At 42.0% G+C, this 26,066-nt stretch overlaps 1 protein-coding gene across 3 annotated transcripts in view; it reads left to right on the top strand.

The window, feature by feature from the left end:
- The window catches only part of LDLRAD3 (low density lipoprotein receptor class A domain containing 3), a 124,775-nt gene that overhangs the window by 97,113 nt on the left and 1,596 nt on the right, over positions 1-26,066 (top strand). For all 3 annotated transcript variants that reach the window (XR_013980081.1, XM_080983861.1, XM_080983862.1), the window contains one exon: positions 23,604-23,949. Coding sequence is in view for 2 of the 3 variants with exons in the window: in XM_080983861.1 (XP_080839987.1) it covers positions 23,604-23,949 (346 nt within the window). In the remaining variant the exon portion in view is untranslated. The remainder of the gene's footprint in view (positions 1-23,603; positions 23,950-26,066) is intronic.

Here is a 26,066-nt window from a genome sequence, read left to right as displayed (position 1 = left end):
CTAGCAAGCCTGAGTTCATTCTGTGCTTTAGCTTTTCTGACTTTGTGTCTACACGTGCTGGCTATTTGTTTGAATTCCTCTTTGGTGGTTTCACCCCTTTTCCATTTTTTGTACACATCCTTTTTTAATCTTTAATCTTAATCTTAACTCAGTTAAAAGTTCTTTAGATAGCCACCCTGGCTTCTTTAGGCACCTTCCATGTTTCCGTCTCATTGGTATTGCCTGAAGTTGTGCTTTTACTATCTCCCTCTTAACAAACTCCCAGCCATCATGAACTCCCTTTCCTTTTAGTATTACTGTCCATGGGATCTCACCCAGCACTTCCCTAAGTTTTATGAAGTCGGCTTTCTTAAAGTCAAGAAATTGAGTCCTAGTATGCTTGACTGCTCCTTTCCGCTGTATAGTAAACTTCAGAAGAGCACGATCACTTGCGCCTAATGATCCTTCCACTTCTACCCCACTAACCAGGTCATCAACATTGGTTAGGACCAGATCTAAAATGGCTGTTCCTCTTGTTGCTTCTCCCACTTTCTGGACAATGAAGTTGTCTGCAAGGCCAGTGAGGAATCTGTTTGACCTTATGCTCTTGGCTGAGTTTGACATCCAACAAATATCCGGGTAATTGAAGTCCCCCATTACTACTATCTCCCTTCCTTTAGCATGCTTGGCTATCTTTCCAGGAAGGCATCATCTATGTCCTCCGTTTGGCTTGGGGATCTATAGTAAACTCCCACAATGAGGTCACTGTTATTCTTCTCTCCCTTAATTTTGACCCAAATGCTCTCACTTTGGCTTTGAGGTTCTAAATCTTGGATCTCTTCACGGGTATACACATCCCTGACATATAACGCCACTCCTCCTCCTTTCTTGTCTGGTCTGTTTCTCTGAAATAGATTGTATCCCTCCATTATTACATTCCAATCGTAGGACTTATCCCACCAGGTTTCAGTGATGCCTATTATGTCATATTTAGTTTGCTGTACCAAGAGCTCAAGCTCATCTTGTTTATTTCCCATGCTTTGCGCAGTGTACAGACATTGAAGTCCATTAATCATTCCCCCGTGTCTCTTATTTAAGGATTTTTTCCTCCCACCACTAGGTCTGCGTGCTGTTTGCTCCATTTGGTCTATGACATTTGGATGATCATCTTCATCAATTGATAGACTCCTACCTTCAGGAGCACTGTCTCCCTCTCCCACATTAGTCAGTTTAAAGCCCTCCTGATGAGGTTTCTGAGATTTTTGGCAAAAACATTTCTCCCAACTGTTGTAAGGTGCAGCCCATCGCTTGCCAGAAGTCCATCTTCAAGAAACTGCAGTCCGTGATCTAAGAATCCAAACCGTTCCTGTTTACACCATTTGCGAAACCAGCTGTTCACTTCCACTATTTTTCCCTCTCTCCCTGGGCCACGTCGTTCAACTGGGAGGACAGATGAGATGACAATTTGTGCATTTAATTGCTTCAATTTCCCGCCCAGAGCCTCGTAGTCTCTTTTGATCTTCTGGAGTCTATTGCTTGCAGTGTCATTGGTTCCCACATGAACCAAGAGGAAGGGGTATTTGTCAGTGGGTTTTATGATTCCTTGCAGTTGTTCAGTTACATCTTGGATCTTAGCCCCGGGGAGACAGCACACTTCCCGAGACATCTTGTCAGGCCCACAGATCACTGCTTCTGTAGGGAATCCCCTATCACCACTACACGCCTCCTCTTAGGTTTGGTCGGGGTTCTTCCGTGAGCTGTCCGTTCCAAGGTCGCCTGCACATTCCCTGAGGACTGTCTTTGCTGCTCGTCTTCATATACCTGATCGACTGTAATGAGGGAGAGATCCTCAAATGGAGTATGCTCTTCGTCTTCCATGCTAGGGAAGACGACCTCAAAGCGATTGTGTATTTCTAAACAATCAGAGCGAACCCTGGGCCTCCTACTTCTTTGAGTCACGTTTTTCCATATATCTGGCTCTTGTGTTGGTGAACTAGCCTCCTTCTCAGGGGAGTCCCCTGTCTCCTCCTTGGTGGAGACGGTGTGCTCTGTTGCTTCCAAGAAGAGCTCCAGCTCTCTAATTCTTTGGAGCGTAGCTAGACGTTCCTCCAGTTGCTGGACTTTGTCTTTTAAGAGGGCAATCAACATGCAATTGCTGCAGGTAAAGCTGCCTGCAACCTTTGGCAAGATGGCAAACATTGCGCAGGAACCGCAGGTGACTGCAGCTGTTTCCTCCCCCTCCATCTTGAGAACGTGTCGTTGGGGGTGGCTACAGCGGTCCTCCATCATAAAAAGCGTGAAGACAGGACAAATAACTCCCCCCCCAAAAAAACCTAGGTCTCCCCCAACAAACGTTTGAGACTAGCTCCCCTAAATCTAAAAGATGGATAAGCTCTGATAAGCTCCTCCCACAGCTAATCACCTGCCTCAACATATACCCTGCCTCCTCTGACCTTTGCACAGGGAGAGCAGCTAATCAGCCACAAAGAAACACACACACAAGAAAACCCTTTTTGCTCCTTCTTCAGCTGCTGCCCTGCAAGCTCTGATAAGCTCCTCCCACAGCTAATCACCTGCCTCAACAGAAACCCTGCCCCCTCTGACCTTTGCACAGGGAGAGCAGCTAATCAGCCACAAAGAAACACACACACAAAATTAATAGTGGTGGTAAAGAGCTGTTTGATGATACTGTTTGTTGATACCTTCAGCATTAGGCTTCAGGTTGTTACTGGAGAGAGTGTACTAAAAGAACATGTATTCCAGGTAGTGGGTCTAAAAAACACAAAGCACAGCCTCATAATAACACAGAATTACTAAAATGGGAAAAATAACATAAAACACAACTGTAAAGGGGACAGTATTAAAATAACAAGCCAGAAGAAGCTTCAGCCAAATGCCTTTTTGAACAGCCTTGCTTTCTTCCTCCAAATACAGAGTTGGTTTTATGTTTTGGTTTAGAAACTGATATTGTTTAATATGAGCCAGAGGCATATGGTTTAGCAGTACAGACCATGGGGCTATCCGGTGTATATTTAACCCTCACTTTAAAATCATTTATAGTTTTAACTGCCCATTTTATCAGGATATATAGTTCATGAAAAGGCTTTATGTTAATTCCATTAAGTGGAGAGAGAAGAAGAAAAAGTATAAATTGCGAAGGAAGACAGGAAGCTATCAGATTTCAGGCAGGAAGATTAATTTCCAAAAGGAATTTTCTCAGCTTGCATACCATGTTAAGAGACGTCTAGAAAAAAATCTTCTCTGCTGCTGAACATCTCAGAGATGGAATATCTCAATTTTTCAGATAGTGGGTTGGGAAAAATGAGAAAGGCGGGGGGAGACCATTTTTAAAAAACTATTTTCACCAATAGGTGCAAATACATCGTAGTCATTCTAACTGAGATAAACATCCAGTCAGGATACCAAGGAAGAGAATCAGGAACACTAAATAGCAGCCTAAAAAGAAAGGCATAAAACTACCCTTTTATAATCAAATATGGTAACTTGAACTTATATTCTGGTATTAAATGGCTGTAAAGGAGCACCCAACATTAACCTGTTTAAATGGAGCTGCTTGGGGGTGCTGAAATGTTCCTACCCACCACCTTCATGTACACACTTTTGGGTGTGCCTGCTCATTGCTTATTCATTCCCCATTGGTTCACCACTTCTAATGAAACATAGGAAGCTGCCTTATATTGAGTCGGCCCATTGGCCTATCTAGTTTAGCAATGTCTTCACTGACTGGCAGCAGCTCTCTAGGATTCCAGGCAGAGTTCTCTTCCAGCCGTCACTAGAGATGCTGGGAATTGAACCTGGGACACTGTGCGTGCAAAGCAGATGCTCTACCACTGAGCTGCAGCTGTCTCTCCATTGATACAGCAAATTGGTAGCAATATTCCTACACTATCTAGCGAATCGGATTTGACTATGTGACTTCTTTCTGAATGGTCAGAGACTCACATATATCTTCACAGTGGAAGGTGTATTATGTCACTATCATACCTTTTCATGAAAAGCCACACACTCCACTGAGCCTCACTTACTCAATTCAGTAATGGCTTCTTCCCACATTGCTGTCAGGGGATCTCTCTCTCTCTCTCTCTCTCTCTCTCTCTGCAGTACCTTCTTTATATTAGAATGAAGCTTAAGTCATTATATGGCAGGAGTGTCTGAGGCAACAGGAATTATTGGAGTAGTAGAAGGCAAGAGCCAGATGAGCTGGGGATTATTTTAGCTCACTTTGATCTACCATAGGACAAAGTTTCCCAGGTTTTCCAGTCTTCCCGGTCTCAATTAGGCAAGTAAGGGAAACATCGTTTTTCTAAGCATCTCCCCTTCCTTTGGCCTGATGCTCTTGGAAAAGCTGAATTCAGGTGATTACTTTCCAGTTCGTAACAATAATGTATAAGGGCAAATGGTGTGGGTATTTACCGTCCAAGTCATGGGTAGGCAGACTAAGGCCCGTGGGCTGGATCTGGCCCAATCGCCTTCTAAATCCGGCCCGCGGACGGTCTGGGAATCAGCGTGTTTTTACATGACTAGAATGTGTGCTTTTATTTAAAATCTCTGGGTTATTTGTGGGGCTTAGGAATTTGTTCATTTTTTAAAAAAAAAATTGTCCGGCCCCCCCCACAAGATCTGAGGGACAGCGGACCAACCCCCCGCTGAAAAAGTTTGCTGACCCCTGGTCCAAGTTGTGCTTGAATAATTACCCCAAGTGTGTGATAAGCTTATGGTAGAGAAAGCCGTAGATGAGACTTTCCCAACCTTGTCCCCTACAGGTGTTTGGGAATCCAACTCTCATCATCCCCAGGCAGTATGGCCAATGATTATAGTTGTAGTCCAAACACACCTGAAGAGCACCAGTTTGGGAAAGACAGTCAGAGATTATCCCAATGAAATGATTTGCTTCATGGAAGAAAAGTTAAGTTGTTGTTAATAAGCATTGTAAAAGGAGCTCCCTGTATAGCGCCTGGGAGAGCAGAGAGAGCCAGTTGGATTCATAGATAAATGGTTGACCCTTCAACTTAGTCAACACAATTTCAGACCTTTCTGCTGTGCACTCATTGCAGGGTATTGTGTGAGTTTCTAATGCAACTGCAGCTTAAAAATAAAATCTGTAGAGTTGTGAGGGTTAAAGCTAAAATTGTAAAGCACTTTGTGAATGAAAAGCAACACTGTTATAGTCATAGTAGTAGCTGCTTACCTATGTGTAACAGAGTTGGGGCGGGGAAAGGATGAGTGGCATATTCAGATCATTTCTGATGCCTTTTCCTTCTGGGTCAAGTCAGGATGCTGAATTGTGAAAGCAAGCAAGCATTCTGTAGTTTGAATTGTGGAGAGCTCATCCTCGACTCTTGTTCTGTAAGGCATGATTTTCACTCCACGGGAACCTGATTTATGGGCAAAAGTCCCCATAGGAGCAACTAGATAAAAGCTGTTGACAATGAAAAACTATTATGTATTCTGGTCTTTGTTTTTTGTCTAGACAGTGTAACACCCCAGGATAGTTCTAAAAATACAGTGACAGGTGGTTATTCTTTCTGAGGGTAAGCAGGGGTGAGGAAGGAAAGAGTGCAACTGGTGTTTTTTTCATACGTTTTCCTGCAACTACTTCTGGCTGAATAGAGCCCACAGCCACATTTGAATGAGTGAGCAAGCAGAGCTTATATCACTGGAAAGATTACAGCATTTCTCTGGTTATGCCCAAAGCCTGGATAAGAAGCGGTTATCCAAAGCACTCTATGAGTTCTACTCAGATGGCCCATGCAGATGTTATGGAACCATCGAGAGCAATTGTAATAGACCCTGCACTTGATTGTTTTTTTCCCTGACAACAGAGATTGAGACCATTTGTCAGGACTCCCAGCTGGAGTAACAACCTGAACTTTGGCTCCAGGGAAGAAAGTCCAGTAGGATTTGTCAGTGGTGTTGGAGACAGATGTCAGGACCCTTGCCCTACGTAGCAGCCTGGGTTGCAACTCTTGACTCAGAGGATCCAATCTATCATTCCAGCATTGTGACTAGACCTAAGCTGCAGCCTGAGGATCAAAGGATATTAAGGTCAGGACCTATGGAATCCATTCCTATGGAGCCAGCCCCCACTGAGAAACTGCCCCTCTCCATACCAGTGACTCATATCCTCATGTCAACGTACTAATGTACCTGCAGGCCTTGTCAGTGTGGAGAGTGCTAGGCTCCAAATCAGATGCCTGCCCCCTTTTAAGGCTTCCCATTCCCCCAGAAAAGGGGTAGAACCAGGAAGAGGTGCTCTGGTCCTGGATGTATGAAAGCCACAGAATTTAAAAGAGCAAGTTGTTCACTGAGACCTACAGTTGCTGCTCCCTCTCCCAGTGCCCTGTGGGCCTCTTGTCAAAACAAGAACTGGACCTATCAAACAGGCTAACAAAGCCTTGTTTAGGGCCTGCGATTTTTGCAGTATGATGCTGATGTAGTCTATAAGTTGCAAGTTCCCTGGTAACAGTTAAAGTAGCCCTTCTTAGCAGCCTGGCTTGGTTCCCATGATTTTCAATTTTTGACAATTTTGAAGAAGAAAAGTTTCTTCAGTGGTCCACCAACCTGCCCCCCGCAGCCTCCCCCCGAGCAATTTTAAAGTGGTGTGAAGGGGGACAAAGTTGGATAACTGCTGGCATAAATGTTTGAGTTAACATAATCTTATGAAGACTTGAACTCCAAAACTGCTGAAGAAAAATAATGACTCAAAGGTAGCACAAAATACTTGACTAGGGGTATATAGAAGCTGCCCACTGTGATGTCCCAGCAGCAGATTTGAGAAGCCCCTGCATCAGTTGCCCTTTGCCCTCTACCCCAGTAAACGTAGCAAGCAATGGGAACCACAAGGGGGAGCTGACATTTCTTTTTCAAAACACTTTCACTAAGTCAGTTAGCTGATGGCACTCAGGCTAGTGATGTGAAACAAGGCTCCAGTGAGGCTGCCTCACCTGCCATCTAAATTTCACCATAATGCCTCTGGGCCCTGCTACTCTAGGCTCAGAGCATTCTGGGAAGATGATGATGGTGGATGACTTCATCCCTGCCTGGTGCTTGACTTTTTAAAAAGAAAAATAGATGCCAGCAACCAGTGTCAGCTCCAGTAGACTTCCTGAGGCCCACGGAGCCTGGCATTTGCACCATTGTGCCAAGTGCCGCAGCTGAGCTTGCCAAGAACACACAGATTTTCATTACCACATGTTATGAATTGTTTGAGCAAATAAGGAGCCCCAGAGATGTCTTCGGTTTCTGTCAGTTCTGTGTGCTTGGAAACGAAAAGGCTTGTGTCCTAATTCACACTCAGAAGAAGAGTCTGAAGAAGAAAAGGCTTGGGTCCTAATTCACACTCACAAAATGGGGCATTCCCTCTGTGGTCCCCATGGCTCATGCAAGTTTGGAGACCCTTGTGAATGGTGTGGGATAGAGCGAGGGATGCAAATTGGGGAGTTGCAAGAACCCACACTTGCATAAAGAGAAGAGTAACTTAGGATTCAAGCCATGTAATCTTAAAAGAGCCGATTCACAGAAGAATTTTATGGGTGGCTCTGTGCTGTGAATATGTACCTCATTTTATATTTATAACTATTCCCAAGCTGTTCTTGCTAATGTATCTATTTGCATTGCATTTAGAAACTTTATTTAAGACAAGGAATCAGTGTTTGCTTGGTACATTAAGAATCCCATTTGTTTCCCCTGTCATGGCATTCTGTTTGGGCGACCACTCTTGTCGTTAAAGGACTTGAAACATGTTTGTAGCTGGACTTTATGGTACTCAGGGATACTAATGGCATTGGAGGTGTGTTCCCAATCAAACGATTTTACTGCATCAGGTTTGTTTTATGTGGCTTGCCAGCACAGGTCAGTGTCAGTATGGCTCTTGCTGATGAAAAAATACAAAACAACTAAAAACCTATCTTTCATTGCTGGTGAAGGAGTATGCAGCCTTGTACTGTTAAAACGGAAACCATCGCAGGAGGTGTTGAAATTTTGGGAGGTTGGATAGTTACAATGGAATGGTGGGGTGCATATTTTTACTCTTATTTATTTATTCTTATTACTTTGTCAAAATATTATTATTTTTAAAGACGTATGCAGCCTTCTGAATTTCATGTACCATGCATGCATTTTAAACATCTGCCAAGCCTGATAAAATCTTCCTCCATCTTACAAATGATTTAGTGGTGATGGTGCAGCTTCCTTATCTTTCCTTTTGTAAACTCCAAAGGTTAAAAATACAACCAAAAGCCAAAGATCCTGACAATGCTTTTCCTTTTGAGTTGCAGCCTCTCGCACCACATCCTATACTTCCCCAGAGGGAAGAACAAGGTAGTTTCAAGCCATGTCAGTCAAGCAGTAGAGCGCTATAGGAATTTCAACAAGAGGGCCAGCGACAGCATGACTTACAAACACTATGTATTTTATGGAGAGCACTATGTTGAAGTTTACAACAATGCACGTGTCTTATTATTGCAAGTAATTAGAGAGTATATTGGCGTTCACTGTTTTCTGGTGTAAACCGTTGTGTATGACTTGGGCAGGGGAGGGGGCACCAAATTTCAAATAAGCATGAAAGGACAAAGTGCAAAATTAACTAACTTGCAATTAATTTCAGTAGTAATTATGCAAAAAATTCCAGGCATGTGTAGAAGACAAGGAGTATGGCATAATTAGTTGTGGTATTTTTTTTTTCCTACTGTAATTACAGTGATGAATATGCATGAGGCAGTTTGGGAAGGCAAGCACAGCAAGCAATTGTATTTAATTAAACTTTTAGCTGCCTTAGCTATAGAAGGTTCTTTTTTTTGTTTTAATCCCCTCAAAACTATTAGAAAATTTCCAGGAAAATAAGCTGTATGCCAGTATATGGAAATGACATTTCATGTTCCATTTTTCACAAGCAGAGTTACTTGGAGCAATATATCATTGCCTGTGCCCTTGGTAGCTATTGTACGTTTATACACTCATTTCTTGATGATTTTAATGTAAAACTCTCTCAAAATCAGGTAAACTTAACGTTTGTGGCATTTAAAAACAAAAGTGTCAACCTTTTTGTGCATGTGAAATGCAGCTTTGAGCAAAGAGTCTTCTGATACCAACAGTGCAGCATTAAAAGATATGCTAGCGTGGTTGGCCAGTTGTCCTACACCAGAAGGAACCCTTAATTATATATATTTTTTAAATCAGTCTGTGGAAACTTTATCCAAAGTCCTATGTGATTTATATATCAGGAAAGTGCTGGTGAGCCTAGTTGCAGAGATGTAAGTAATGAAATTGCTCAAATCTTAATGGATTGGGGATACGTATTCCCTGCCTCTCTGTTCTTTCTATCCAGATCTGAATTTCAGCTCAAAAGTTGTTGCGTGTACATTTTAAGTCAGGAAAAACAGACTTCTGGAGCAAGAGGGTGTCAGTCAATAGGTAGTACTTACTACTGCAGGGTCACCAGTTTATATTCCCAACTCTGCATAATTAAACCATTGCAGTGGTGGGTTTGTATGCTCTTGGAGTGCTTCAAGAAATCTGTGTTAAAGAACCTTGCAAATGACTTCTTTCAGTACATGCTGTTATAGATTTGTGTGTGCTGAAGATAGGGGCACATGCTGTCTTATGCTTGCCCATTATGACTATTATGCTCTAGCTAGGAGGGATTGATTGGGTGGGTCCAGGAAGTGGTTAATGCCTCACATAGGAAGCAAAAGTGGGAGGTGCATTGCCACCTGAAGATTTCCCTGGACCCTGATGTTTCAGATAACTACAGCTCAGTTGTGAACATCTCTTTTCTGGACAAGGTAATAGACAACTTGGTGGCTGGTCAGTAAGCAAATTATCTAGAACCATTTCAGTCTGACATAGTATTGACTTGTTCTTACTGCTCAGGAAGAGCTCCATTCAATCAGACCAAAGGCCCATCTAGTCCAGCATTCCATTTTCATAGTGACCAACCAAATACCGATGGAAAGCCAGAAAGCAGGACATGAGTGTAACAGTGTTCTCCAGCAACTGGTATTCAGAGGCATACTGACTCCAATACTGGAGCTAGTACACAGTCATCATGACTAATAGCCATTGATAGCCTTGTTCTGCACAAATTTGTCTAACCTCCTTGTAAATGCATCCGAGTTGTTGACTATCCCTACATCCTGGGTCAATGTAAGTCTGTGCTCTGTGAAGAGGTGCTTCTTTTTTTCTCCTCTGAATCTCACACCATTCAGCTGCTTTGGATGGGTTTCCTGACTCTTGAGCATAGGTGACCATATTTTCAGGGCAGCACTAGGAGATGTGCTCAGAGTTCATATTAGTCAATGACTACTCCGAGCCAGGAAACTAGTGCATACTGAGAATGCATCATAGTGAAAGGTTAGTGGCTAATTGTGGGGCAGAAACTTGCATTGATCAATCTGTCAATCTCATTAATTAAATTCTGCAATCTTAATAAAATTGTAATATTTTTGTACAGTTCTTGATATTTCCCTTTAATTGCTCATGCACTGATTGCACATTCATCTTTGCAGCATCATACCCACTTTTCCTTCAGATAAAATGCCTCAAACTGGACACTGTACTATAAATGTGGTATTACAAGGTTTCATAAAAGAGAGAACATGTTTTTCTTAGGCTTTAATAATACACCATAGTTACGAGGCAGAATCCTATTAAGTTTCTTGGTATTAATTCTACACACTGAACCTGAACCAAGAATGTGCCATAGTGAAGGTTTTCTCCTCTTGTGTGTTAATAATTCCTAACCTTTTAAACTGGATTTAGCAGTGAATTCGAAACATAAGTAGGCTGCAAACGTATAGTTTAGAGCACTCTCCACCAATTATTCCTACTAGGCAATTTTCTTTTGTTTAAATACGACTTGAATGAATCTCCTCCCCAAGTTACCACTGGAATGGTCAGAGAGCATGCCACAACACTTATCAGTAGATTTGCACCTGTTCTGTATAAGATTTACTATCATGTTGAATATATTAGTCATACTGCTTTTTAATATAATGCTTTTCTCCATATTCTTGATTAGGCCCATATAAATTGTGACCCACAAAGCCAAACGCAGCCCATTAAGGGCTCAATAAATCATGACTGATATAACCCCATTATATTTAGTGTTCAGAATGGGTGGGTGACAGGTTGTTCAGATATGTTGTAGTTTTGAATCTGTTCCTATTAACAATACAACAGAAGTCTTGCCATACTGAATCAAAGTTCCATCCACTCTGTCAAGCATTTTGTCTTCAATGGTATCCAGTTAATTTCACGGCCAAAAGGGAAACCCATTTCCCTGCAAGTGGACAAGCTTGATATGGTCACTTCAATCATGCATTTGCTGTCAAGAATAGTTTTTAAATGGGGGTGCGGTGTTAGGAGGAGAAAAAATTAAAAAAAGAAACTTCCTGCCAAGTGAAGCAGTTTTCTCCTTTTTGTAATTAAAGCAATCTTTTGCTTAATTTATTTCTGCAAAAACTTGCTGAAGTGAGACTGAATCTTTATGCAATGTGTACATCAAATGGGGAATAAGGCGCTTGGATAGAGTCCCAGGGATTGTAATATCTTGATTTACTGCCAGACATACTTTACTGAATCAATCTACAAAAGAAATCCAAGTTAACTTTGCACATCGTTTCAAAAGGCAAGTATTTTTATGTGCTTGTGATTTGCTTGTAAAGTTTTAGAATTTATAGAACTGCCAATTGTGTATAAGTGGTCTAATGAAATCACCTCTGGGATGAGATAATACTTATGTCAAGCACTTGGTGTATTGTATTCCTTTACCGTTTAAATGGAAGACATTCTGAACTTGACCTAACACTGGGTCCTTTTTCTTGTGACAAGATGGATAGAAACATGAGTCCTTTTTCTAATATGTCATTTGTGTGTTTAACTAGCAAAATGAGAATCTATTAGAGAAAATTGTCTTTGCTATCAGTATATAATTAATTATACTCGAACACACACATATCGGTGGCATGTTAATGGCCTTGCTACTCTGCCAGTAGCCAGAAATTCTCAATGCATTCATGCTGATAGAGGAATATTTGGAGTATCTACTCTTTGCATTTGTCAGTGGGATGTGACAGCTTTGCAGGTGCTTGGGTGAATTTGCTAATCTATCTAGTAGTATCCATTCAGAAAGCGGGGGATGACTTATGCTTGAATGGAATTGTCTATCTTCCATGAATTCCATGTATGATTAATAACTGGGAATGGATCTGCTGTTGACTGGGTTAGGCCAGCCTTAGCCACCTACCTCTTTCCCATAACAAAAAATGAGCAAGTTTCACTTCGAGAGAGTATTGGTCAGATGGCACAGGTTGCTGGCAGGGTTCGAAAGTGATTGATTTGTTACATGCACTGGTCGGAATGGAGGCAGATTTCAGCATTTATAGATGGTGGCAACACCTAGAAAGATTCTAAACCAAGTCATTGGCTTGAAAGCATTTCTAATACTTAGTCACCTACTGCTACAGTACTGTTTCAATCTGTTTGCAGATATTAATAATAAAAGACACATGGAAGAAATGCTTTTAAATTGTACACATATTCCCTAAAACATACTTGTATGGATTTCCCTCCTAACTTGTATGAATTTCTCTCCTTGAGTTTGTGCTTTTGTATTATTTTCTATTGTCTTTGTCCATGGAGTTTTCTTGGCAGGGATACTGGCGTGGCTTGCCGGTTCCTCCTCCAGGTGGATCACGTTTGGTCAAAACTCTCCACTATGACCTGTTCATCTTGGGTGTCCTGCTCGGCATAGTTCATAGCTTCTCTGAGTTATTCAAGCCCCTTCGCCACGGCAAGGCAGTGATCCATGAAGGGGACCATAAAGAAGGCTGATCACCGAAGAATTGATGCTTTTGAATTATGGTGCTGGAGGAGACTCTTGAGACTCCCATGAACTCCAAGAAGAACAAACCTATCCATTCTTAAGGAAATCAGCCCTGAGTGCTCACTGGAAGGACAGATCGTGAAGCTGAGGCTCCAGCCACCTCATGAGAAGAGAAGACTCCCTGGAAAAGACCCTGATGCTGGGAAAGATGGCGGGCACAAGGAGAAGGGGACGACAGAGGACGAGATGGTTGGATAGTGTTCTCGAAGCTACCAGCATGAGTTTGACCAAACTGCGGGAGGCAGTGGAAGACAGAAGTGCCTGGCGTGCTCTGGTCCATTGGGTCACAAAGAGTCGGACACGACTAAACGACTAAACAACAACCATTCTTTTCTATGTGTTTTGCCCTAAAATACACATCTGTGTACGCTTTCTCCCACAAAATAGGTATTTTTGTAAATATTTTTCAGAGAAGCAGGCAGTCCAACTGATAACTGCATTCTGATCCATGTATAAGTCCAGGAACTTCACATTTAGGTTGGGTTGCTTTTCATTGTAGACCAACAAAATTCTCCTTCCTGCCTACTTCTGACACTAAAAAAAGAGAAATGTATAATAGTGCCTTAGCTGGTAGATATGAAAACAAGGGAAGTACACTTGTTACCAACCACTTAAATCAATCAGTGAGAGTCACAGCATCACCAATGCTTGCAAGAAATTCAAAAAGAAGTGCACTCAGTAGTTAGCCAATCCATTTCCATAGAGGCACAACAAAGCACAGTTGGAATTCTCTTCTGTCCGCTTTATGGCTTTTTATTTTGTATTACCATCAATACTTTCTATGGATTTGAAATGTTTTTTCTGCTTCCCCTCTCCTCTTTTCTTTTTCTAGGAGAAATATTGATAATGTGGCTATGCCAATATTAATTAGGGCATTACTCATACGGATTGGTTTGCATATCCTTGTGTTTGAAACAGTCCATAAATACAGAATAGTGTACATGGGAACACTATGTGAGGAATAAAACTCGCCTGCATAGAGAAGGAAATGCATAACCATTTGTTTGTGCTTGGAGAACATTGAACCTCAGCTGTGCTTCAAGTTACCTTTAAACTTTTAAAGCTCCGTTGTGGCCAAAGTAATATTTGCTGCTCCCTGAGATTATCTGGAGGATTTAGGGCTAGTCAGCGTTGCCGATATTGCTTTTCTGTCCCCTAGTTTTTGTGTAAGATGTTTGATGAACTTCCTCCCTTGACTAGTGATATTACCTATTAGCATATACCTGAAGTTGACAAACAGTTTTGACTTCACAACCTGTATATTGGGACCTAATTCATGAGTTCTTGAATGGCAGGGTGGTTGCCACTTCTTGGGTAAAGGAGTTGCTGCTTTATCCCCTTTTGGATGGTACCTGAACTGGAGAGGGACATGGGCAAGGATGCAGTGTAAGCTACTTCCAGCCTTGCAGCGTTGGGAAGTGAGTCTTTGTACAACTCTTGTTTGTGGGAGCTATGTAGATAATAAATAGTATACTAATGATTAGATGTTGGAGATAATGTCTGAACATGCTCTGCATGACCTAACGGGCCTTTTTCTTTCAGCTTTCTGGATTGATTTTTCTGCCTTAGTCAAAGGGTCCTGCATATTCTAAATCTTCTGGACACTATCTTTCAGAGAACTAAACCATATGGACTGCTTATCTGACAGCATCTCTTCTCTTGAGCATTTCTTTAGAGCAACTGTGTGTTCATTAAAATAATATGCCGGAGTACATAGATGTTGTGCTAGCAGTTTTTCAGACTGCCACTTTCTGAAAATAAAGTCTTTGAATGACTGCACTACATTTAAAAGTGGATTAAAATACACTTTACAGTATATCTAAATCACGCTTAAGCTAGCAGTATTTCTTGCCAACTGCAGCTGACTCTGCAGGCTCATTAAACCCTTGGATTATAACGGAATCTTATTATCACCCTGCTTTCCCTCCCATGCAAACCAATAGCCTGTAGTATTAATGCAGTATCTTGCTATAAGTTAATTTGCTGTTTCTAGATAATACCAAATATGTTTTCTCTGCGTCCACTCAGTATGCTTAATGTTGGTACCAGAACTTGAAGTTGCATGCTTTCTGTTGTAGCCCAAGAATCAAACTGCATACTAGCTTGGAAAATGTGTATTTCCAAATGTGTGTTTCCTGAAGTGACACAGAGCACAGGGGTGAGAATAGCATTTGTAGGGCTATGCAACAGGCAGGAATTGGGGTACTCAAGCCTTCCTATGCTCACTAATTATCTTCATTGCCATCTTCTTTCAAGCCAGGTTTGGAACTTGACTTGGCAGAGAGGGCTGGGCTACAGGTGGCCAGAGTAGGCATTTGGAGAATTGGTGGGCAGGAAACAGCTAAGCACCCACCCCTCCTGCCCACTGAATTTCTCCTAAAGATGTTCTCCTCGCCCCTGTATGAGACATGTATGAGGTTGGAAACTGTGCTAGCCTTATAAGGTGTGTTTGTATCCCAGATTAAATCTGGAAAGCCCCTGCAGGTTGGTCAACTGTCGGGGTTCCTCACTGAGGAACACTTGCTTTGCAAATGAAATTGTAACAGTGTGTTGCAGTTGATTAATAGTGTTCATTGAACTTGAAAGAACCAGGTGCAAAACCTGGCAGCCATGACATTCTCTGGGTAGCCTACATAGAGACCAGTTTGCACAGTGTTGAGCTGACATCATCCTTTTGCAGCAGATGCACACATCTGGGTTACCAAACAAGCAAGCATGGATGACCTTTTTGCTGCAAGTATCAGGGTCTGGTATAGTTGTGTGAATTATCCCAGAGGCACTGTGCTGTCCTAGCCTACCTTTTAAGGTGATAAATCATTTAAGCTTTGTAACGTGTTTTGTACACCATGGACAGCACTTGATATTATCAAAGCCCATCCCTTTTTATAGCTCTTAAGATTAATTTTAGAACTTAGTATTCATGTGTTCTTGGCTTACTTTCTCACTTTGCTGATTATGTCCTTTCTAGGCCTTTCTTTTTCCCACATTGAAACTGGGACAGGAGAGGTGCTCTGGATAATTATCCAGCATTGTAAGAAATAAAAAGGAGAGAAGGTGAGAGGTGAAATTCTGGGTCTTCTGTCTGATGAGTCAGTGTGCAGTCGTCCTGCAGTGCTAAGCAATAGCTGAAATGAACTATGCAGCCACCAACACTGTTCTTGTGTAGTGTCGCAAGTTTTGTAAAGAAAAGTTCTGTGTGCTAAGGACTAAATTAACAGTTGGCAATAGATTGTGAAAAATATTCCTTTGACTCTGAAAACCTCACACTATATATAGCTTGGTCTTACAGATCCCATTTTCACTTCTACCTATTTGTTAATTGCTGTGATAAAATATAATTGCTGTGGCTTAGTTCAAAGTGGGCAGAATTAATTTGGTTTTGAAGGTTATCATGCTTCATACAGAATTCTGTACGCTGGTTTGGGCAGTTGTGCCCCAAAAGGCAGTTTATAAATCACTTAGTAAAATAAAATAAATAATAAAAACAATTAGATAAATTTATAAGACAATTTTTTTGAATTATGGTGCTGGAGGAGACTCTTGAGAGTCCCATGGACTGCAAGAAGATCAAACCTATCCATTCTTAAGGAAATCAGCCCTGAGTGCTCCCTGGAAGGACAGATCCTGAAGCTGAGACTCCAATACTTTGGCCACCTCATGAGAAGAGAAGACTCCCTGGAAAAGACCGTGATGTTGGGAAAGATGGAGGGCACAAGGAGAAGGGGACGACAGAGGACGAGATGGTTGCACAGTGTTCTTGAAGCTACCAGCATGAGTTTGACCAAATTGCAGGAGGCAGTGGAAGACAGGAGTGCCTGGCATGCTCTGGTCCATGGGGTCACGAAGAGTCGGTCATGACTAAACCACTAAACAACAACATAAGACAAATTTATGGAAGATAGATCTCTTAGTGGCCACTAGCTATGATAGCAACATGTTTTGTTTTGTCTTATTTATTTAAAATATATACCTATTGTCTTCTGCCAAAACTGGTCCCAGAGCAGTTTACTTGTGTAAAATGGAAAAGAAGATTCATCTCCAACGTTTAGACAGCAGAGAGTCTTGTTCCAAAACTCTGTCAGTAAACACCTTCACTGTAGATCCTTTTCATGCATGTGCTGTGACCTTTCACTTTGAGGTCAAGCACTCCCAGCCCCTCACTGAAGGATGCCGCTCAAGTGCTATAAAAATATGTTGCCCAGCACAGAGGCAGGTTCTCTCTTTCTTCTCGCAGGTGGATGGCTGAAGAACTACTTTCAAAGCCAGCACAGCTTAGCCAGACTGATGAACCTGTTTAGCAGCTATCCCCAAGATATTTGTCCAGCCTGTCTACTATTACTGGGATGAACTGAGTTGGACTCACTTTCTCTGAGCAGTTAAGATGGTGACTGGCAACCTTATGGGGGTTACAGATCTTCATGTACAAATGTAGTTTGCACCTGAATACCAGATACTGGAAACAATTAACAGGGCAACCCCTGCCGGCAACCCTTCAGAGGCAACCAGCTATAGACGCTGCTGTACCAAATGGATTTTTGTGTGTGGCTGCCACTGTTCAGGTACATAAAGGAGAAAGAGTCTAAGTGCATGCATAGCTAGACTTACTTTCTGCTGGAATGCCTTGGATAACAAGAGTAGCAAATTGCTATATGTATAGTAAGCACTTGTATATCATTAAAGAAAACCAAGGTGCACACATCATTCACATGGTTGGAAGAGGGGCTCAATGACACTTATGTCTTGTGCCTTTTACTCATTTTCCAGCATGCCAAGAGGTGGAAGCCACTCTAGATAATGCATCTCCATGTCAATGGCTATGCTGTCACTGCTACTAATTCAAAAAAGGAAGATAGGGGATCCTACATTTACCCATCAGCTCTTAAGCAGCACTGCTTCTGAGAGGGGGATTGAGCATCTGTATCAGCAGTGAAGTACACAGAGACAAGTAAGCACGCTGGCTCCTTCCTAAGGGATTTTTTGAGGTCAGGTTCACTTCTTCAAAATTCTACACTTTGTGGCAATAGAGAGACACCCTGAGAGTCTTTTTCATTTCCTCTGCCAATCACTTTGCCCAGTGGCAAGCAGATTCTGACTAGGGACCTGAAGGTGAAAATAGGGCTAGCATGATTATTTGCAATTACCAAGGTGGGGCAAACAAAATTAGCTCCCTGTCCCTCACTCAGCTTGTAATGTCTGGGGTTCTCATACAGTGCATTTTGCTGCACATACTCCAGTACTCCTTTCATGTAAAAGATATGTCCAGTGGTGCTTTAAACGTTATCAGATGTGCAGGGCCCACAGCACTGTGTCAGAACCTCATTTTCTACAAGTTGTATCAAGGACCACAGGGACTTCCAGAAGAGAAAGGGAACAGATCCGCCATACAACCAAGCACATTATTAAAATAATAAGCTGAGCTTTGCAACAGGAGGCTGAGCAAGGCACCCTCTCAAAAACCCTTCTTGGATATTTGTTGCCTGCCGTAATCAGTACCTGCAACTTGTACATTCAGGACTCACAAAGAGCTTGTTTCCACCTAATTCTGATAATAAGATGAATGCAGTGCATGGAGCCTTTGGTTTATGTTTGAAGTTATTCTCACAGAGTTATTCAAACTGGACCTGGGGTGAAGCTGCCTACACCCTCACCCCCACTCACCCCCACCTGTCCTGAAAGCTTTCCCCTTAGAACACACACACACACACACACACACACACACACACACACACTTTACATGGTCTTACTGGATTACACTGGTCAACAACAAATTTGTTGTCTGCATTTTTTCAGCTGATTTAGGACGAATCTGATGCGCTGAATCCAAAAATCACATTGGTTTTGCTCAATCAGGTCAAGTTTTTGAGTTATGGCCACATGTCTTTTTTTACATTTTTGTTCACATGTACGCTTGCGTGGAGCATTTTAGAAGAAGTTGGTGGGGGTAAAATGCCATGTCGAATAATTGTTTTGATTGGAAATGATTATTTTAATGACAAGAAGTATTCAGGTTTGATAGTTCTGGGTGATTATGTCGAAAAGGGATCAGTTTGAAGTCATAAAACCTCGAAATCTTCCATAAATTGGTGCGGCAAAGCATAAAGTTGGGGGATCAAAACCCCTGGCTCACTCGAGTACACTGAAGGAGAACTATGAAGGGGTGAAGTATGTGCTGGAGAAAATTGGTTATGATCAGCATAAGTGGTTTATTTGTATTGACCTGAAGATGGTGAACTTTTTGCTGGGACAACAGTCTGGCTTCACCAAGTACCCATGTTTTCTGTGCATGTGGGATAGTAGGGACCGTGCTCAGCATTACACGGAAGAACGACTGGCCTGTGCGGGAGGAATTGGTGCCTTGCAGAAAAAGGAACGTCATCAACGACCCTCTGGTTGACAGAGGCAGAATACTCTTCCCACCGCTGCACATCAAGCTCAGCTTAATCAAGCAAGCTCTGGACAAGGATGGTGACTGCTTCACTTACTTGTGCCAGGCTTTTCCAGAATTGACCATGGAGAAGTTGAAAGCTGGCATCTTTGACGGTCCTCAGATCCGTCAGCTCATCAGAGATCCAGAGTTCGGAAACTCAATGAACGAAGTGGAACTGGAAGCGTGGAAGGCATTTGTTCTGGTAGTGAAGAACTTTCTTGGCAACAATAAGGCCAGAAACTACGCAGAACTTGTCAACAACATGCTGACTGCTTTCAGAAACCTGGGCTGCAACGTGAGCGTCAAGATGCACTACCTCTTTTCACATATAGACCGGTTTCCTGAGAACCTGGGTTCAATGAGTGACGAGCAGGGGGAGAGATTCCATCAGGACATGAAAGAGATGGAGACCAGGTATCAGGGTCGCTGGGACGCAGTCATGATGGCTGACTACTGTTGGACTCTGAAGAGAGACCTCCCTGCCGCTGAGCATTCCAGGAGTTCCAAGAAACGGAAGTTCAAGCCCTGAAGTTTGAAAAATGGTGAAGCAACATGCAATTTACGTGTACTTACCTTTATCAATGCCCACCATTCAGTTTACAGTAATAGATATTTCTATCAGGTAATCAATATATGTTGTTGGAAAAACTTTTTTTTCTCTTAAAAACATATTTAGGATGATAAGTGTTGACAAAAATCAGCTGATAATGCCACAAAAATGTAATCGATTTTGTCACAAGATCTGATTTTTTTCAAATCAACATAGCACAAAAACCTGACCTGATGGAGAGAAATGGATGCCATTTCCTGATTCAGCAGTGCAAAAATACCCTAAATCAGTTGTAGAAATCTAGACAACATTCAAAAAGTAAAAAATTGTTGCCCAGTGTTATGAGGCAGCACAGAATTAAGGACTATCGGGCAGCACAGAGCCACCCTGAGCTCTTATCCAGCAGCTCTGAGTTCTGTACAAGCAGGGGGTGCTAACCAGCAGGCTTGGTGATTTTGCAGCTGCCACATTTTTTATTTTTTTTAATCTGCTGGAATTTAAATGTGATGTCAAAGTGGTATCTTTTGTTGGGAGATGGGCAGTTACTTGTGTTCATTAAAGCTGCAGATGCCTGCTCCGATTATGTATTTCAAAAGCTTTTAGCCCTGATGAAGTGTGAAACAGCTCGGCTGAGGAGAGACAAAGTAATGGCCTCTCCATTTCCCAGTGTCTTAAGAGGCCTAATACAATTGGTCCTAGACCTTTTTTTAATAATTTTAAGATGGTGTAATTTGTTCATGGATAATAAAACGGTCCTTTGAGTACACCCTGTAATGTTTTTCATTACCATCCCTCTGTTCAGCCATAACTATTTGGGCCTTTTATATATACTTCTATCCTCAAAGCTTCTAGTCTGCACACTCAGCATGTTTTCTGCTAATGAGGTTTAATAGGCGAAAGTGGCATTGATGAACTATCTCTACCTAGTGCTGTTAAAATACATAGATCCTGCTAAGAAAACCAGAGAAGAATGGAAGCCACATGAATCTGAGTTAATTCAGCTTGTCCTCTCTCTCTGTTGTTATGAAACAGAACAAACAGTATTCTAAATCTCCCCGTGTCATCATACCTGGCTCTTCACTGAGAAATGTTCCCTTTGCATTACCAGGAAACTTAATTCAGTAGCTTCATCTGTGATGCATAAGTATTTGCTGAAAGTTATTAGAGCAGAACTAAAAAGCCATAAATTTCTCTAAAATTCTAAACTGAATATCCAGTCAAAATGCTGCCTTATTTCCTTATTTCCAGTCTGGTTTCCAGGTGTGGATCTGACCTCCCCAGGGTTGCTTGGTGGTGCAAGTTGGGGAGGGCTGTATTTAGTGCCTGGGATAGGTGTGAGTACAAGAAGTGTTCCACCAATTCTCCATTTTTCACCTCAACTCCAGGTATAGTGAACATCAACTGATAGCACCATATCATATGCCAATTTTTCTTCTAACTGTTGTCCTAAGATATTTAGCTTTATTGTAATAATTTTACTCCCCACTACTTTTTAAATCTTCAACCCTGTGAAAGAAGCTGAGTTGAGATATGGTGGTTTTCCAAAATCCTCCTGTGTGTTTCATAGTGGAAGGAGGATTTGATCCTACCTATTCCTGATACATATAACATTCAATGCGCTGGTTTTCTTATGCACAGTATACACACTGCCTGTCGTATCATCATTCATAGCTGTCTGTTCTGACAGTGCCAGTCATTGCTGAACATCAAACTCAACCAGTGCGTGATCTGCCCTATCCTAATTGTTAGTGCTTATCTATCCTAGGCATGGGAGCATTCGAGCTCCAGCAGCGAAGTAGCTATGGCACTCTCTTCTGCTTCCTTGGATCACAGCATCCAGGTAGAATTCATGCACCTCTGCTTGCCATCGTATTGGGTCAAGCTGGTTGCTGCAAAAGATGTCTGCTTAATAGTGTGGGCAAGTGCACGACTTAATTCCTTTTGCAAAATAGTAACTGATTTGCTGCTTTTTCTCAAATACTGTACTCGAGTTTCAGGGATTCAGCTGCTTCCATACCCCTGTTTCCAGAGATGTATATATGATGTAGTGGCTAGACTGGACAGAACTGGGAAGTATGTCCTGGGACAAAGCTCAAGAAATGCTAGTTTGCTGGAAATAAGTGATGATGCAGCACCCTAAAGATAGCAGCACTTGTGAATTCATCCCCCAGCCTTACAGGGCTTTAGTTGTGCAGCATTAGATGGCAGTCTAAAACCCTGTTCCATTTTATCTTTCCCCTTTTCCTCTTCAAATTTAGCAGGTGGTGGTGGGAGTATAAGCAATAAGCCCGGAGGCAGCAATAGCAGAAACTGAGTTCTGCTGAGATGAGTGGTTGCCTCACATTGGTGCTTCTTTATTTTAATTTGCTTCAAGTTAAAAGAGGAGAATGTCACAATCAGGTAATCCTGAGTTCCTTAGGAAGGTTTTGACACAATATGCAGCAGGTTAAAAAACAACAACCAGTAATGAAATGCCACAGGGCCATTAGTGGCTCTTATTTCACATTTTTTCAAACAGACACACAAGGGAGCAGTGTGACTTACTGTATGTGTTCCCTAACCGTATTCTCTCATTTCTTTCTTAGCTAGCAAGGCAAGCACTATTTGAATAAATGTTTGGCTTTAAATAATTGAATACATTTAAAATCTGCTATCTTTCTTGACTGGGAATTTTTTGAAGTTGCCCTGGAATGTGCAGACTGCATTTAACAATGTAAGGAGTTGCTGTTTTGAAATTTAAAACAGAGAGGGAGTGCAAATGTTGGCTTTAGGATATTTGGGCAAAGAGCTTTGTGTTGAATTCCAAGAAACCATTTTCATTCTTTACAAAACCATAGAAACGTTTGATGTTTAATACCAGCTGATATGTTAATCATTGGTATCATGTGGCCTGTTGCTTACCAGCATCATAAAGGGCTTTAACAAAATAAATTGGTAGTCCGATTCTCCTATTGCCGCAACACAATATTGTGCTAAGCAAAAGGTTCATTTAGTATTTTATGATGGTTTCATTTTCTTTAAGAGGTGTTTGGTTTTGCTAAGAAACAATTAATGATGTGTATCTTCTTTATGTTTGTTTCAGATTTGCAATGAAACTGTTTGTTTTGAGAAAGATAAGAGAGATGGCACAGCATGGTCAAAATCAATGGCTAACGGAATTGTAAATAGTCGCACACCTGATTGCCTGTAGCACAGAAAATTCACCTCCAGGCAATTAGGCTGGGAAGCTATACAAAAGTTTTCTCTTCTTTCTGCACACAGATAAGCTGGGGGGGGGGAGTGGACAGCTGGTAATTTTTGTGGGCTTGTCAGTTGGATTAGCATCTCACTGGGGTTTAGGCAAGACGTATTCTGTTTTAAGCCTTACCACATGGAAACGGGACGTGACTTTTTCCATTCAGCTGTTTACTAAAAAGTTAAATCATAAGTGCTGATACAAGGCTAAATAAATCTTCTTGTCTTTCCTGTTGACTTTTCTTTCCCTCCACAGCCATGGAGCACATCTGCACAAAGCAGAAACATCTGAGGCAGGCAGAAGGAAATGTGCAATTTCAGTCAGCTGGTCTCCATTTTGGGTGCATATGTTCTTGATAAGCTCATTTTCCACACTTCCTAAAGGAGGAGGAAAACTTGGTGGGAAGCCAGCCAGCGGTACATTAGCAGAGAATATAGCTAGGGAACAGAAGTGCTGCTTCTCTTCCACAGGGACTAATTCTCTCTTTCTCCTTTCTTCTCCCTTGCAGAAGCTGGCAGCGACCAGAATTATGTGACCTCCGAGCCTCAGCTGATCTTCTATCCCAGCATCACCTATGCAGTCATTGGCAGCTCTGCCATTTTTGTGCTGGTAGTGGCCCTCCTCGCCTTGGTTTTGCACCACCAGCGAAAGCGCAACAACCTCATGACGCTTCCTGTACATCGACTGCAGCACCCCGTCCTCCTCTCCCGGCTGGTTGTCCTTGACCACCCACACCAGTGCAGTGTCACCTACAATGTCAACAACGGGGTCCAATACATGTCCAACCAGGCCTACCACAGGCCACCAGACCTGGACTCCCCACCATCCTATTCAGAAGCTGTACTAGACCAAAGGTATGTGCACTAAGCATGCGTCCCAGCACTAGTCCAGTATAGAATAGCTGTCGCTTGGAAACTCTGAGGCACCATCACTTCTGTGCATCGCTGACAGAGGGAACATAGGGTGTTGCTGAACTAGAACTCCCATCTTTCGGAAGCTGCAGTTCAGCAACATCTGGAGAGCCAAAGTTCCTCACAGCTGGCTTTTAGCGCTATTTCTACAAACAATACTTCACTTTTATAGAATACAATGAGAAAGACTGTTTTCTCATAATAGTGGAGTTGTTCATTGTTGTGTTTGAACCAAGAAAGTCATAGGCACTTTTGATGGAAATGGGGAGTGCAGAACTTTCAAAGCACTAAGTATTTTTTAAAATGTGCATAATAGCAGGCCATTGTTGCCAGAGGTTGCGGGGAGGGAGGCAGACTCCACTTTTTCTTCCTGTTCACCATTTTTCCTTTAAGGGGCTACACAAGCACTTTTGCACTCAAATGGTACAGTATGGGAGTCTTCAACCTTTAAAGAATAAATAATTCAAAACAAAATTAAACTTTCAAAAGGTTGCGCACAAGGAAGGGGGCAGGGAATTGTCATTCACCATTAATGGCATCGCTAAGTGCCATGGGGTTCTTGAAACCTTGTTCTGAAACGCACTCACAGTCGCAATTCCCACATGTGGGAGAGGAAATTGCATTTCCCCGACACAAATGCTTAGGTTTGTGCCTTAGGAGAATGCATCATCTCTGTGTGGAAGTGCTACCTTGAGAGAAGACATCTGGAGCCTCTGAAAGAGATAGTACACAAAGCTCATTTATTGTGCAAGGAAGGAAAAAAGCAAGAAAACTCACTTTGTAAAAGACTTTGCCTGTAGGATTCTTTGTTCATAGTTAATTGTGTTGACTAACAGTTAATTAGTGACTTCATGTATTTATTTTGAAATTTGCTTCGGATTTCCCAGATTTTAAAATGTAGCTCTTGAAACTTGCTGGCATGCCGGCTGCACCATCAGACGCTGATCCAATAAAAACATTATCTGCCCACAGTCTGTTGTGGGAGATATGTGGCTACAACAGTGCTTTGTAGGAATAGGAAGCCAATTCATTCATTTTTTGGCTTTACTACCATGGCTGTCATGGCTTTAGTAGTGATTGTGGTGATTGGTGGCAGCAGGCAGCAGTTTTGTAATGTTGATAGATTTCCAGCATGCCTTGAACTTAGGCCAGCAGTCCAGTTCTTCTTCATTGCTGTCCTGGGGCTAGGAAGAATGGCCGGAATCATGTAGAATGAAATGTTCTGTAGCCCAATATCAGCTTGTGCATTTCATTTACCATTTTCATATAGGGGGATGGGGAACGGGAGAATGAAGGTCCTAAATATTCCTTGCCACATATACGCCAAGCATTATTCATGTTGGAGTGCTTACAAAACTATATTTATATAGGACTTGCTATCCTCTCTTATTATGCTACAGAGTAAGTAAGCCCAGCGCTTTCTCTTTCTCTCCCCACCCCCCCATTGGACAGATGGTACTTAACAGCACTTTGAATGCTGATTCAGCCATCTGTCCTGCACCCCATTTTTCTGGCAGGTGGTCCACTTTTAAAAAACATATTAAAATGTATTCATTTAAACTTTTAATTTTTCATTTTACAAAATATTTTTTTTTAAGATTTGCAAAATCATTCCATGGATGGGGCAGATTAAAGTCTTAATGTCACAGGAGTCAGTCAATCTGTGCTCTGCATAGCCAGAACCAAGTTTTCCTGCACGGAAAACAATTTGTGTATAAACAAATACACAACTGGCTTGCCAACTAAGATAATATATGTATGTAGCTAGGTATCCTTTCTCCAGTACATATAAGGTTAGTGTGCTTGGTATACAGTGGTACCTTGATTCTCAGACTTAATCCATTCCAGAAGTACGTTTGACTTCCAAAATGTTCAGAAACCAAGGCATGGCTTCTGATTGGTTCAGGCACCCCGGAAACAATAGCCGACAGCCGCATCGGACATTTGGCTTCCGAAAAACGTTTGAAAACCGGAACACTTCCTTCCGAGTTTTCGGTGTTTGGGTACCAAGGTGTTTGAGTACCAAGGCGCTTGAGAACCAAGGTACCACTGTAGCAACA

Source organism: Podarcis pityusensis (genome assembly GCF_964106645.2).
Source record: "Podarcis pityusensis genome assembly, chromosome: 1".
NCBI lineage: Eukaryota > Metazoa > Chordata > Lepidosauria > Squamata > Lacertidae > Podarcis > Podarcis pityusensis.
Note: the sequence above shows the minus strand (reverse complement) of the source record. Positions and strands in the feature narration are given on the sequence as shown.